Source organism: Zootoca vivipara, chromosome 6 (assembly GCF_963506605.1).
Source record: "Zootoca vivipara chromosome 6, rZooViv1.1, whole genome shotgun sequence".
NCBI classification, from domain to species: Eukaryota; Metazoa; Chordata; class Lepidosauria; order Squamata; family Lacertidae; genus Zootoca; species Zootoca vivipara.
Window position 1 is genome coordinate 26,180,764 of NC_083281.1, and position 14,201 is coordinate 26,194,964.

General features: G+C 49.2%; 1 protein-coding gene across 2 annotated transcripts in view; it reads left to right on the forward strand.

Annotated features, from left to right (window-relative positions):
• Positions 1 to 11,441, forward strand: part of LOC118087695 (myelin-associated glycoprotein) — a 34,337-nt gene extending 22,896 nt beyond the window's left edge. For both annotated transcript variants that reach the window (XM_035120615.2, XM_035120614.2), the window contains exons 2-9: positions 102 to 263; positions 447 to 827; positions 1,823 to 2,116; positions 2,906 to 3,178; positions 4,146 to 4,436; positions 8,055 to 8,154; positions 8,493 to 8,676; positions 10,790 to 11,441. In XM_035120615.2, coding sequence (XP_034976506.1) covers positions 221 to 263; positions 447 to 827; positions 1,823 to 2,116; positions 2,906 to 3,178; positions 4,146 to 4,436; positions 8,055 to 8,154; positions 8,493 to 8,676; positions 10,790 to 10,933 — 1,710 coding nt within the window. In that variant the 5' untranslated portion in view covers positions 102 to 220 and the 3' untranslated portion in view covers positions 10,934 to 11,441. The remainder of the gene's footprint in view (positions 1 to 101; positions 264 to 446; positions 828 to 1,822; positions 2,117 to 2,905; positions 3,179 to 4,145; positions 4,437 to 8,054; positions 8,155 to 8,492; positions 8,677 to 10,789) is intronic.
• The last annotated feature ends 2,760 nt before the right edge of the window (positions 11,442 to 14,201 follow it).

A 14,201-nucleotide genomic window follows, 5' to 3' on the forward strand; every position in this document is an offset into this window, starting at 1 on the left:
GTCCTACTTCAACACTCTAACCACTACACCATGCTGGCTCCCATACAGAATCAAAGTTGTCACACACCTGATTTTCTTGACTTCTCTTTAATTTTCTCCAGCTTTTCCTTCTTCCAACTCACCCGCTGGCTTCGCTGTGCATGACGGAGAAGAGACGGATTTCCCATTCCCCCAGCCCTGAGCCTCTCTCAGGGCTGCGAACCCAGAGGTGCTTCACAACATGAGACTCTCCGGCAAAGGTCTCCCACTGGCATGTCTCCTAGGTAGGTTCCTTGTTGCTGGCAGGTCTTATCAGGAAGCCCATGTCGCACAGTATAGAATTGGGTCTTTAGCAATGCTTTTCCTCTAAGAAAAGTGGTACTGGTAGCGTGTACCCTTGAGCATTCCACAACCACTTAAAGACCCGCTGAAAGACTCTCTCCCTGCTCCCCGCACCTTTTCCCCAGTTCTGTTTTACAGCCCTGTTTCTGATGCCTGGACGTCCATGCTGCCTAGCTCCATCCAAGCCCTGAAGGGCTCCTGCGTGGTCATTCCCTGCTCGTTCACCTTCCCGGGTTCCCGCGATTCCTGGGCTGGCAAGTTCAGTGTGGCTTGGTACCAGTACCGGTCGAGAGGGTACCCTGAAATCTACAACAGCAAAAGCCAGGGCAGTGTCTTGTCAGGGTACCAAGGGCGGACAGACGTCCTGGGAGACCTAGAGATGGGCAACTGCACCCTTAGCATCAACCCTGTTCGCAGCGAGGATGCCATGAGCTACTATGTCTGGATCAACCCCGATTCGGTTAGCCACCGCTTCTACGACGTCACGGTCCGGGTGGACGTAGCAGGTGAGGTGGGGAGTAGTGGTGATGGTTTGATGGTGATGATTTAAACCACGCATCCCCAAACTGCGGCCCTCCAGATGTTTTGGCCTACAACTCCCATGATCCCTAGCTAACAGGACCAATGAAGGGCCGAAGTTTGGGGATGCCTGATTTAAACTTGCATACCGCCCTATACCCACAGGTCTCAGGAAGGTTCACAACATAAAAGCACAAAATGCATAGTAAAAACGAAAGCAAGAACCTCTCGCCTCCATCCTGATCCTCTCCCCCCACCCCGCCCTCGGAACTTCCTTCCAAACTCAAAAAACCCCAAAGGCTCCTGCCTCTCCCCATGTAGGCTTCCCCTCAATGCCCCCACCCACTTTGCTAAGAGGCAAGCTCCCTCCGGTCACCCCCACCCCAAAATAGGGGCATCACCTTACAAGCTGCCCCATTTCAGGCCACCTGACCGAATCTCCATCCCCACCTGGCCGGAACGCCCCTCCACTGCCCATGTCACATGACCCATGGGGCTCAACACCTTTTGTGTGTGGGTGTTTAGGTGGCAGCTCAGCCTTCCCCCTCCCTGCATCACGTGACTATCCTTCCTCCCAGGAAACCCCTATCCCATCCCGCCGCCCGGCTCGGTCTCGGCTCACCTTCCTGGCTCCCCGCCTTCCCATCCTTGCTGCATCCCAGTCTCTCGCTCGCTCATGGAGGAATCTCATGGCCAGGGCCCAAATTTGGCCTCTTTGGCATCTCTATCTGGCCCTCAGGGCTCTTCCCAGGCCACACCCCTTCCTCAGGCCACACCCCTCACTGCACCTCCTTGAGAGCTTTTGCCTGACTGGAATACGTCCTTGAACTCTGATCATGCCTCTTGCGTGCCTGGATGGAAGTTTGAGAGGGGATTGGGAGAGGAGTGCTCTGGCCCTGTCCACCACTGGCATGTGGCTCCTGAAAGGTTCCCCACAATGGAATGTGGCCCTCGGGCTGATTTGTAGCCTCTTTGCTTGCAGACACTCCATCGCAACTGGAGGTGAGTGACCCAGGCTTACTGACCGAAGGCGACCGCACCCTGATCACTTGTTCAACCCTGCACACCTGCCCCTTGACTCCACCTACTCTGGCCTGGAACCTTGTGGGAGTCAAGGCTGCCACAGCCCAGGAACGTCTTGCTGGGGGTTCCTGGCGGACGGAATCGGAACTCAGCTACACCCCTTCGCACAAGGATCATGGCAAATACCTGCAGTGCACAGCCACCTTCCCAAACCAGCAACAGTCTAGTAATGGAATCTACCTGCAGGTTAAATGTGAGTGTCTGGACACAGTATTGTGGGTGGAGATTCGGCCGGAAGGTCCCCTTCACTTCAAAGCAATGGATGCTCTGCCCTTGAAAGCTGGCTCTCATTTTAAATTGTTAAGACGTTTTCTTCCAGCTACCATGAGGACTAGTTACTTGCTAGCTTTATAAATAAAAGTGGGCATTTTTTTTAATCTAAAGTGAAAAGATTCCTGCAGTTTAGGAAAGTATGGGAAAGAGTGGAGGGGGTTTGAACAATCATTTTCTATACCCACATGAAGCATAGAAACAAGATGTTTATAGCACAATTTAGCACACTCCCACCGTGCATTTAAAGCCCATGGCTCTCCCCAAACAATTCTGAGAACTATAGCATCACAGTGCTACAATTCCTAGCAGCCCATGATTCTTTGGGGAAAGCTGTGTGCTTTAAATACATGGTGTGGATGTGGCCCCCATCACCCACTGCAACCATATGCTGTTATCCCCCTTTTTGTGTGACCCTGCACCTTTAATTCCTAGAAAACAAGTAGAAATTCAGCAGGTGCAGACGGAGGAGTTGGGATCAATAGGTGAGGTGTAGGACAGGCATCCCCAAACTTCGGCCCTCCAGATGTTTTGGACTACAATTCCCATCTTTCCAGATCACTGGTCCTGTTAGCTAGGGATCATGGGAGTTGTAGGCCAAAACATCTGGAGGGCCGCAGTTTGGGGATGCCTGGTGTAGGATGAAGTGTGCAGCCTTAGCAGCAAAATGGGTTTCCATTGACCTCTGCCCTACTCTGACGGACTCTTCCAGATTCTCCCAAAAATGCTGTCGTCTCCGTCGTGGGGAACCCAAACCTGAAAGAAGGAGACAGCGTCACCCTCCGATGCAGCAGCCAGAGCAACCCCCCGGCTGTCAGTTACCGGTGGTTCTTCGGGCCTCGCAAAGCACCACTGCGGGCAGCAGGTGTTGGGCCAGAGGTGACCCTGGCAGATGTGCGGAGGGACTCGGGGCCATACCACTGTGTTGCAGAGAATGATGTCGGGATGGGGGAAGACTCGCCGCCCACCTACCTCAACGTGGAGTGTAAGAAAAGGCTTTGATTTCTTGTTTCACTATCACCGTATTTTTATGTAGCCTACTTAGGGCTTAGTGGCAAAGTCACACCAAGTTCATGTTTACTATGTCAAGTTGCCACCTTTTTCTTCGCCTGGAGCTCCTATGCCTTTATAAAAATGCAATGGGTGATTATTATTACAGTGGTACCTCTACTTACGAATAACTCTACTTTTGAATGTTTCTACTTACGAACGGAGCTCCGTCCGCCATCTTGGATGTGGTTTAGATAGGACTTTTTCTACTTATGAATTTTTAGATAGGGTTGCTTCGACTTACGAATTTTTTCTCCCAATGCATTCCTATGGGATTCGACTTACAATTTTTTTCGACTTACAAATGTGTCTTCGGAACGCATTTAATTAGTAAGTAGAGGTACCACTGTATTATTATTTTGTTATTGTTGTTGCTGTTGTGGCATCTCCATGCCTGGGAAAGCTTTGCCAGATCAATTTCTGCCTATCAGGCACAGTCCAATAATGCATGTTAAGCAGAGGCACCGAGATGCGCCCAACATTGGGGGGGGGCTTTGACTTCCCCTGAGGATCCCAAGAACTATAGTTTACCCCTCACAGGGCTACAGTTCCCAGCACCCCTAACTGCAGTTCCCAAGATTCTTTGGGGGAAAGTTGTGTGCTTTAAATGTGTGGTGTGTGGTATATTCAATCTCTGTCTAGAGATTTGAATGACGGGACAGGGGGAATGGGGGAAACTATTTCCCCACCCTCTTTTTCAGCCCTTCTTCCCTGTTCTACTAACCTCAGTAAACTGGTAAAAAAAAACCTCTTGCAGGCTAGTACTTATCTGCAAGGCTGCATTGAGTGCACATTTTAAAACCCTTTAAGCTTTTGGAAATGTAGCAGCTTGGACCATGGGAACACACACTGTGACGTCTAGTTGTTCTAGTTTTTAAAATATCCCTCTGCCATCCTTGCAGATAAGCCAGTGATCCTGCCTCAAGGGAACTGCACCCTGTCACGGACTGGAGAGATAGTAACGTGTTACTGCATAGCCGAGGGAAACCCCTTACCCGAAATCGAGTGGCGCCTACCAAACCGTACCGTTCCTGGGGAGTTCAACAGCTCTGAGCTGCAGGCAGCCTCAGTCTCCTGGGGACAGGCCATCATTGGGATATTGACAGGCCCCACCTCCAGCCTCACCAACGTGTCTTGCACAGCTACCAACCAACACGGGCCAAGCCAAATCACACTGCCCACCATCCAGGCAGGTAAGGTCTAAGTGCTAATAAGAGGTATCTGGGAACATAGGAAGCTGCCTTAAAGCAAAATAAAAAAATTCCTTCAGTAGCACCTTAAAGACCAACTAAGTTTTTATTTTGGTATGAGCTTTCGTGTGCATGCACACTTCTTCAGATACAGTGAAATGGAAGTTTCCAGGCACTTATGTAGAGAAGGGGTGGGGAGGGGTGGGGATGGGGAGGGGGGATCACTCAGAAGGGTGGTGGAAATGGGTGATTGACTGACTGATAGCTGTTGATGACCGCAAACGACTGCAAATGGTTTTGCATGAAAAAGCAAGGGTTGAGATGGCTGAAGATCGCTTATCATGTATAATGAGATAAGAACCCGATATCTCTGTTCAAACCAGGTCCCTCCATGGTTTTGAGCTTGGTGATAAGTTGCAATTCAGCAACTTCTCTTTCCAGTCTATTTCTGAAATTCTTTTGTAGTAAGACAGCTACTTTGAGATCTTGTATAGAATGTCCTGGGAGATTGAAGTGTTCTCCTACTGGTTTTTCTGTCTTCTGGTTCCTGATGTCAGATTTATGTCCATTTATCCTTTGGCGTAGGGTTTGGCCTGTTTGTCCAATATAGAGAGCTGAAGGGCACTGTTGGCATTTGATGGCATACACAATGTTAGAGGATGAGCAATTAAATAGTCCTGAGATGGTATGTTGGATGTTGTTGGGGCCAGTAATGGTGTTGTCTGGGTGTATGTGGCAGCAAAGTTGGCATCTGGGTTTATTGCAGGCTCTGGTACCAGTGTCCATGTTAAGTCTGGTGGTTGTATTATTGTGGGTGAGGAGTTGTTTAAGATTGGGTGGCTGTCTGTAGGCAATGAAAGGTCTTCCTCCCAGAGCTTGAGAAAGGGAGCGGTCATTGTCCAGGAGAGGCTGTAGATCTCTGATGATGCGTTGTACTGTTTTAGCTTGGGAGCTGTATGTGATGACTAGTGGTGTTCTGTTATTTTCTTTTTTGGGTCTGTCTTGCAGCAGGTTCTCTCTAGGTATCTGTCTGGCTCTGTTGATCTGTTGTTTAACTTCATCAGGTGGATATTTTAGTTCTAAAAAGGTTTGCTGTAGATCTCTTAGGTGAGATTCTCTGTCTGTAGAGTTGGAACAGATGCGGTTGTAACGTAAGGCCTGGCTGTATACGATGGATTGTTTGGTATGTTTGGGATGGTAGCTAGAAGCATGTAGATATGTTTGTCGGTCAGTTGGTTTTCTGTATAAGGTGGTGTCTATACGTCCATCCTGTATTTTTATAGTAGTGTCCAAAAAATGTATTTCTTGCATAGATTGGTTCATTGTTAGGTTGATGGTGGGGTGAAAGTCATTGAATGTCTGGTGGAAGGTTTCCAGGGTCTGTTGTCCATGTGTCCAGATAATAAAAATATCATCAATGTATCGCAGGTACAGGAGAGGTTTGAGTGGGTAGGAGTTAAGGAAACGTTGTTCTAAATCTGCCATGAAGATGTTGGCATACTGTGGGGCCATGCGGGTGCCCATGGCTGTGCCGCTGATCTGGAGGAACAGGTCATCACCAAATTTGAAGTGGTTGTGGGTAAGGACAAAGTGGCAGAGTTTGGTAGCAAAGTCCGCTGTGGTTTTATCTGAAATGGTGTTCCTTATGGCTTGTAAACCATCATTGTGAGGGATGTTGGTATATAGAGATTCCACATCCATAGTGGCTAGTATAGTATTGTTAGGAAGATTGTTCAAATATTGTATTTTCCTCAGAAAATCTGTGGTGTCACGTACGTAGCTGGGAGCACTGATAGCATATGGTTTCAGAACAGAGTCCATATAGCCGGAAACACCCACTGTAATGGTGCCAATACCTGAGATGATGGGGCGTCCTGGGTTTCCTGGTTTGTGTATTTTGGGTAGAAGATAGAAAGTTCCTGGCCGAGGTTCTGCTGGTGTGTTTGGGAGGATCTGTTCTTGGATGTGTAGGGGTAGCTCCTTAATAATCTTGTTCAGTTCTTTTTTGTATGCTTGTGTGGGGTCTGAGTCCAATTTCATGTAAAAGGCAGTATTGGAAAGTTGTCTGCGGGCCTCTTGGATGTAATCAGTTTTGTTCATGATGACGACAGCTCCACCCTTGTCTGCCTCTTTAATTATAATGTCTGGGTTGTTCCTGAGATTTTCTATGGCTCTCCTTTCAGCATGGTCTTAAAGCAAGTGAGACCATTGGTCCATCTGGCTCAGTATTGTCAGCTCTGACTGGCAGCAGCTCTCAGCACTATATGGAGATGCCGGCTGAGCCTGGGATCTTCTGCATGCAAAACAAATTATCTCTATGAGACATGGGGACAAATCTGTCACTTTTGGTTTCTCTCAGTTTCTTATTTTTCCAATATTCAGTTCTCCACATCACTTCTCAATTATATAAAAAAAAGTTGGTATGAGGATACGTCAATGTGAAGTAGTATGAATCTCTCCCAATGTGCACATTTTTTAAAGCAAATTCCACTCATACAGTGCATTTCCCCCTCTTAACTAGTATATGCAGTTTTACTCACATTATTTGTTTGGAGTACAGTGGAACCTCAGGTTACGGCGGGGATCCATTCCGGAGACCCCGCACAACCCGAAAATGACGCACATTGAAGCGCCGCATCTGCACATGCGCGAAGTGCGATTTAGCACTTCTGCGCATGCACGAGCGACGAACCCAGAAGTAACCTGTTTCGGTACTTCCAGGCTTGCCGCAGACGTTCACTGAAGCGGACGTGGACACAGAATGAAGTTTGACTGTACTACATTGCAAAAGTCAGAAGAGTGTGAATTTTGGAAGGGTTACAGTACATGGTTTCAAGATGTGCAAATTAAGTAGATTCACTACATGTAAGGGCTGAACTACCGTTACATGTGACGGGTTTGGGCCTTTGCTTCCTAGCTGTTTGATTTACTAAACGGGAGACACAGGACCTGGGGGTGTGGGGAACAATCCATATCAGAGGAGGGTTATAAAAACCCTTTCCCCATGCCATGGTCGAGATCCAGACCTTTCCCCACCCTCACCCAACCCCTGCACTTCTGAAATGGCGGTGCTCTGTGCTCTAGGTCTAGACCAGAGGTGGTCAACCTGGTCCCTACTGCCCACTAGTGGGCGTTTCAGGATTATAGGTGGGCAGTAGGGGGTTCTACGGCACAAGCTGAATCCTCCTTCCATCGAGTGCCAATACCTGAGATGATGGGGCGTCCTCCTCCCTTCGACTTGCTGTACATGTTGAACTGCTCCTCTGGACACTCGTTTTATTCCCCACTATGCCTCAGAGTGGTGGTAAGCCAGAGGAATCGTGGGAAATTAGGAGGATGGCTTGATTTAGCCATCAGGCACGTTTTGGAATTCTGGACCAAAAAGGGATGGAGGACCGAGGGCAGGCACCACCAGGGGCTTGGCTGATGGCCAAGGATACTAGGGGCTGATACTGACCTTTCTGGCAGGCTTAGCATCCAACAGGTGGTGCTGTCATGGAGAAGGTACCACCTGGATTTCTGCCAGTCAGCTGACTGCTAAAAGGGACCTTGCATCTCATCTGCATGAGGCCGACCTTTTTGCAAAGGACAGCTGCCAGGTTTCACTGTCTCTTTTTGCAGGGGACACCACCCTCCTGCTTATGGCCTCTGGGGGTGCTGTTGGGGGCCTTCTCTTCTTCTCCCTGCTGGGAACGGTGATCTACAAGGTGATGAAGAGCAGGTGAGCAGCTGGATTCATCCACAGCACTGTTAGCAAGTAGACACTGGCTTTCATTATTTAGCAAAAACCGGCTTATGTACCCTCTTCCCCCACCCTCTCCCCATCTGCATTACTATGGAGGGTTGCCAACTTTTTTTACGGGCTGACGCTCCTGCGCCTTTCAGAGAAGCCTGATCTGCAGACATGAGCAGTTGATCCCCATGGCTGGGGAAGCTTCACCTGCATCAATCTTCCATGAACGGTGCGAGATTCTCCCACCGCTTTCAGTTGACAACCTTATTTCTACACCCCACTTACAGCGTCACAGCTTTCTTCCCCCCTCCCTTTTTTGCCACTAGAAAAAAGGGGCAGAAGCAAGAGGAAGACGAGGACCAGGAGGACCCTACGCTGTATGTCACGGATGAAAATGGGGAGCAGAAGACGTCGCTCAAAGTAGAGAAGCCCTCCAGGTCCAAGAAGAAAGAGGAGCAGTTCAACATGTACAGCAAGTCGAAGGGAGGAGGGAGCCCAGCTGCTGACAATGTAGGGGAAGGCTCAGGGCAATACAATACTCAGGGATGGATCTACTGTGAAACTAGCTCAGTCCTGATAGCTCAGTTGGTTAGAGCGTGGTGCTGATAATGCCAAGGTTGCCGGTTCGCTCCCTGTATGGGACAGCTGCATATTCCTTCATTGCAGGGCATTGGGCGAAATGATCCTCAGGGTCCCTTCCAATTCTATAATTCTACAATGAAACTTAAGCTTTGGGCTCCTAATCCTGGAGGAGCCCCAGAAGCTGCTTTTGTCCACATTGCTTAAAAACTATGAGACCCCATATGAGTTTCATGACTCAAATTGATAATTTTTTTTCATAGAATCATAGAACTGTAGAGTTAGGGAAGCAGGTGGCGCTGTGGTCTTAACCACTGAGCCTCTTGGGCTTGCCAATTGGAAGGTTGGCAGTTCGAATGCCCAACACGGGGTGAGCTCCCATTGCTCTGTCCCAGCTCCTGCCAACTTAGCAGTTCGAAAGCACGCCAGTGCAGGTAGATAAATACGTACCGCTCTGGTGGGAAGGTAAACGGCATTTCCATGCACTCTGGTTTCCCTCACGGTGTTCCATTGTGCCAGAAGCTGTTTAGTCATGCTGGCCACATGATGTGGCCTCAGCCTCAAAGTGAGATGAGTGTCGCAACCCCATAGTCGCCATTGACTGGACTTAACTGTCCAGGGGTCCTTTACCTTTACCTTACTTTTAGAGTTGGAGGGGGGCTAGTTTGACCCTCTGCAGTGACTGATGTGGGGTTCAAACCCACAACCCTGAGATTAAGAGTCTCATGCTCTACCAACTGAGCTATCTTGTTAAAGGAGATGACTTGTTGTATATATTTCAACAATCCCGAAGTCTGAGAGTCAGTAGCGCAGATGTTGTAAAGGTGTGGTGATCTGATGTGGAACAACCCCACTGATGATGATAATAGGGGTTACCCAGACCTTGTTGCTGGTTGCGAAGGGGCCCCCATGGCAGTTCAGCCCCCCAAATGTAGGTCTGCCAATGACAATATACAGCTTCTCCAAAGCAATTGTATTATTATTATTATTATTATTATTATTATTATTATTATTATTAATTTGAGACCATCATACCATCAAAACAGATCAAAACAACCCTACCACAGGAAGCTCGGGCAACACACTAGTAACAAAACAGCACCCATCTTAAGTCTATCGAAAGCCTGGACAGGGAGGCGGGGAAATAAGTTTTTACCAGATGCCAAAACATATGTCAACAAAGGAACCGGGTGGCCCTCACTGGGGGAAGCAGATTCCACAAATGGGGAGCCACAATTAAAAAGGCCCCTCTTGTCACCGCTCTCCGAGCCTCCTTCAGATCAGCGGCGTCACTAGCCTTCTGGCTGCCCGGGGCAGCAAACCAGAAGGCACCTCTCGGGGGGGGGGCGTCCATTGCACGCATGCGTCACACGTCACGACACACAACGCACACGTCGCACTACGGAGCAGGTTGCCGGGGGGGGGCAGTGCTCCAGTGCCTGGATCCTTGGATCCGGGCGCTGGAGCACCACCGCTGGCAACCCACTCCATAGCTCCACTCCACCACTGGCAACCCACTCTCTGCTGACGCACCTCGCCGCTCCGCCTCTGCCTGAATAGGAAGAAGACAAATTGCGCTATGGATCAGCTTGCCGCGCGCTTCGTCTTCTTCCTACTCAGGCGGAGGCGGAGCGGTGAGGGGCGTCAGTGGCCGCCGCTGACGCTGCTGTCTGGCCCACCCCTTGCCTCCACCCCACCAGGAAGAAGCGAGGGGCAAGGCCAGAAAGATTGAGGCCTCCGCGATGGCGGTCGCGCCGCCGCCACAGTAGTGAGGGGGCGCCGTGCTGCCCCCCGCAGAGCGGAGCCCGGGGCGACCTGCCCCCCTGCCCCCCTATTGCGACGCCCCTGCCTCAGATGGGGGAACTGGAGAAGGGCCTCTGAAGGCGATCTAAGGGTCTGGGTTATGTTCATATCAGGTAGTTTGTTACGGGTGCTGGGAATTGTAGCCCCGTGAGAAGGGTAAACCACAGTTCCCAGGCTTCTTTAAGGGAAGCCATGTACTTCAAATGGACTGAAACTCTTTCTTTCTCTTTTTTCTTTTTAGGATCTGAGCACCAAGGCCTACGAATCCATGGCGGTGGTTGAAGATTATGAAAATGTATCAGCCGGTGAGCTGACTGGACTTTATGGGAACCTGGGCAACTGGCAGCCCACCTCTGGAACCGACCAGATCTACTCCAATGTCTGACCCAACCCAAGGGAGGAGAGAACTTTTGCCCAAATGCTTTCCTTTTCCTTTTTTTTCTATTTAACAAGTGCTTGTATAATAACTAGAAGTAATGCTAGCTAGACCAATGGGGGTGATCGGGTAGGAGAGCCGTGGGGGTGGTGTCAAATTCGTATGCCCAAATAAACCTTCTGGGGCTCCCTCCATGCAACGGTTACCTCCTACAATTCCCTGGGGGAGTATTGTTAGTATAAACCCTTGGGACTCCCTGCTCCAGGGAGAACAAAATACTAGTATTAACTCTCAGGACTTCCTGCTCTTTTTGTGTGTGTCCAGGGATATGTTCTTGGGTGTAGAACCCCAGTTCCCAGTACATGAGGGGGAATATTTATGACCTTACCCCCCGAGGCTCCTTTCTGTGAGGAAGTATTATTGATCCTCACCCCTGGGATTTCTTGCTGCGAGAGGGATAGCTGTTGGCACTGAACCCCTCCAAGACAGCCGGCTGAAGGGTGTTTGGAAGGCTGTGCTGTTACCGTGTTTCTCCTTTTTTAAGACGTAGGCATAATATAAGACATAGCAGGATTTCTAAGCAATTGTGCGATATAAGCCATAACCCGAAAATAAGACATAGTGATAGACCCTTCCCCCCTCCCGCCAGCAAACTCCCCCCCCCTAAAAATCTCTCCCCATTTTGCTGTCGCTCCAAAGACACGTATTTCTTTTAAAAGCTTGTAAAAATGCACCGAAGAGCCATAGCTGCTGGTTGCTGCAGACTCGTGATTTCCCCTCCCGTTCGATTTTTTTTTTTTTAGCTAGGCTGTGTGAGTGAAGAGGAGAAAAGTGGCATTTGCGGTGGGGAGGAGATGAAACAGGAGGAAGAAAAGAGGGGCGATTGAAGACGCTGCCTTCCCCTTTAGGGAGAGACTCTGTGTGCGCGTCTCTCTCTCTCTCTCTCTCTCTCCCCTGCGTGTCTCTCTCTCTCTCTCTCTCTCTCACACACACACACACACACACACACACACACACACAGAGCCCACCTCTCGCTTCCCCCCACCTTCCCCCCTTTTAAAAACCTTTTAAAAAGTGAGGATTCTTTTTCTTTCTATTGCTTGTCTGTAGAGCTGCCCCTTTAAGGATTTTTACTGGTACCGGGATCGCTGCCGGTGGCTTCTCGCTGTTTAGGAGCTGCTAAAAGTTAACATTTTGTGGGTAAGAGAAGCAGTTAGGACCAGCAGATTATCTCACCCCGCTTTCCTGCTGGCTCAATTGCTACAATTGCTACCATTTACCATTTTAATTGCTGCTCAACTGCCTTGTTTTCTACAGTATCTCTTATCAGCCGGTAGCCTCTTTGCTATCAGTGCTACAAAGTGCTACATTGTTGGAACTTTCGCTCTTAAGTCTTGGGCTGGCTGGTAGAGATCCTTATTTGCTATACGTACTGCATCACACAGATAGATTCCATTATACTGTACTGGTTTAAATTTAAGAAGCTCCAGTGTAGCAGATTGCTATTAAGTGAGTCCCCACCTGGGAGGAGAGAGAGAGAGAGAGCAGCCCTTCGGAGGAGCTCCCTCCCTCCCTCCCTCACGAACATCCCAGGGCCGGGGAGAGAGGGCTGGGCCAGGGACGCACACACTTCCCTTCCCTCAGACTCCCTCTCACGGAGTTTGGTGGTGGCTGTTGCCCGTCCTTTTCTTTCAGTCAAGAATCCTGCCCCGCAGGGAGCCAGGGAGCAAGAGGGGCACTGCTCCTGACGTAATAAAAACAAGACATTCCCTGAAAATAAGCCACCCAGTGTTTTTTTGAGGGAAAAAAGTTATAAGACGGTGTCTTAAAATGTGAGAAACACGGTATAATCCTGTCTTTTTTTTCTATGGCTGAGGTCTTTCCTGCTGTGCTGAGCCCATTGTGTCAGTGGATTTTACTGTCAAGACTTTCAAAGTATATGTCTCTATTTTTGTACTTTCAACATAAATCTGTGGCTTTTATTACTGTGATTAATTTGGGAATGGGGTGGCAGGGAGGGTGCCATGGAGATCTCTCAGCGGGGGGTGGGGGTTGGCAGCGGCAGGAGGCTGCTTTAAACGGAAGACTTCTTCCAGCGCACTGTGTTTCCTTTCAAATGTTCCCCTCCAGGCCCCTCTAGACCCAACCATCAGGACTTTCCCAAAACTACTGCTCTCATTGGTAGTAGCGTAGTGGAAAATTCAGAAGTTCAGGGTCTCTTTCTTATAATCACCCCCACGCCCCTTCTAATATTATACAATATTATAATTATACAACCATCACCACCACAACAAGGAATGCATTGCAACAATCAGTGCAGATCTCCATGTCTTGCCTTTCAGCAAGAACCGCTATTTTCTGTGCAAGTACACATGGGCGAACGTTTTGGTAAACGGTTTTTTTCATGAAGTGGCGATGTACAGTACATGACAAAAGTTGCACACCGTTCTCTTGAGACTGAAGCACCTTGTGTTTAAAGTTTTCCCAAATGGTTACCTTTGGAGCACACAGAAACCCCACACTTCAGTCTTCTTTCTGTGCACCTTTTCCAGGGGGACCCTAGGTTTGGAAGCCTGGAACTCCACTGGTCTGAGTACACCTTATTCTGGGCCTCTATGCATGAAATTCCCCTTTTGCCCACTTTGGTTTTTCATGCTTACATTTTCCTTGTATTCATAAATTTATGAAGCTTTTAAAGGTGTTGTCAGGGAGGTTGCTAGCTACCCTCGAGCAATGACATTCCAAACCATCTTGTCTTTTGTGGTTTTATTGTGAAAGCTATTTACAAGGCAAGAGCTTCATGAAAACATGTCTACTCAGTACTATCAGATTCTCCCAATGGCGCTTTTCGGCTCCTTCCCCCAGCAGAGCAGTTTGGGGACCCCAAATCTCCCCCCCCCCCCGGCGTTTGCGAGCCGTTGATCGCCTCAGTTCTGGGGTGAATTTGAAAGGACGCCCCTCTGCCCTTTCCCCGCTGGAACTCTCTGCTGGCCTCTCCTTCCTCGCTGATATCACAGGCTGCAGGTAGGGCTCTTGTATGCTGCCTGAGCCCCGGCCTGCTCCTCTCACTTCCTCTTTCCTGTTTCCTGTCCTTCCGCTGCTGTCTGAGCCATTGGAAGAGCTGGATTTGATGGGGGGTGGCTGCTCCCTGTAAGCCCACCCCCTTACAGGTGTTGAAACATTTTCACATGCAATACTATGGTATACAGAAAGACAGCACTACACATACAACCCCAGGTTTTCCAGGGATGTCCCTGATTTAGAGAAACTGTCCCAG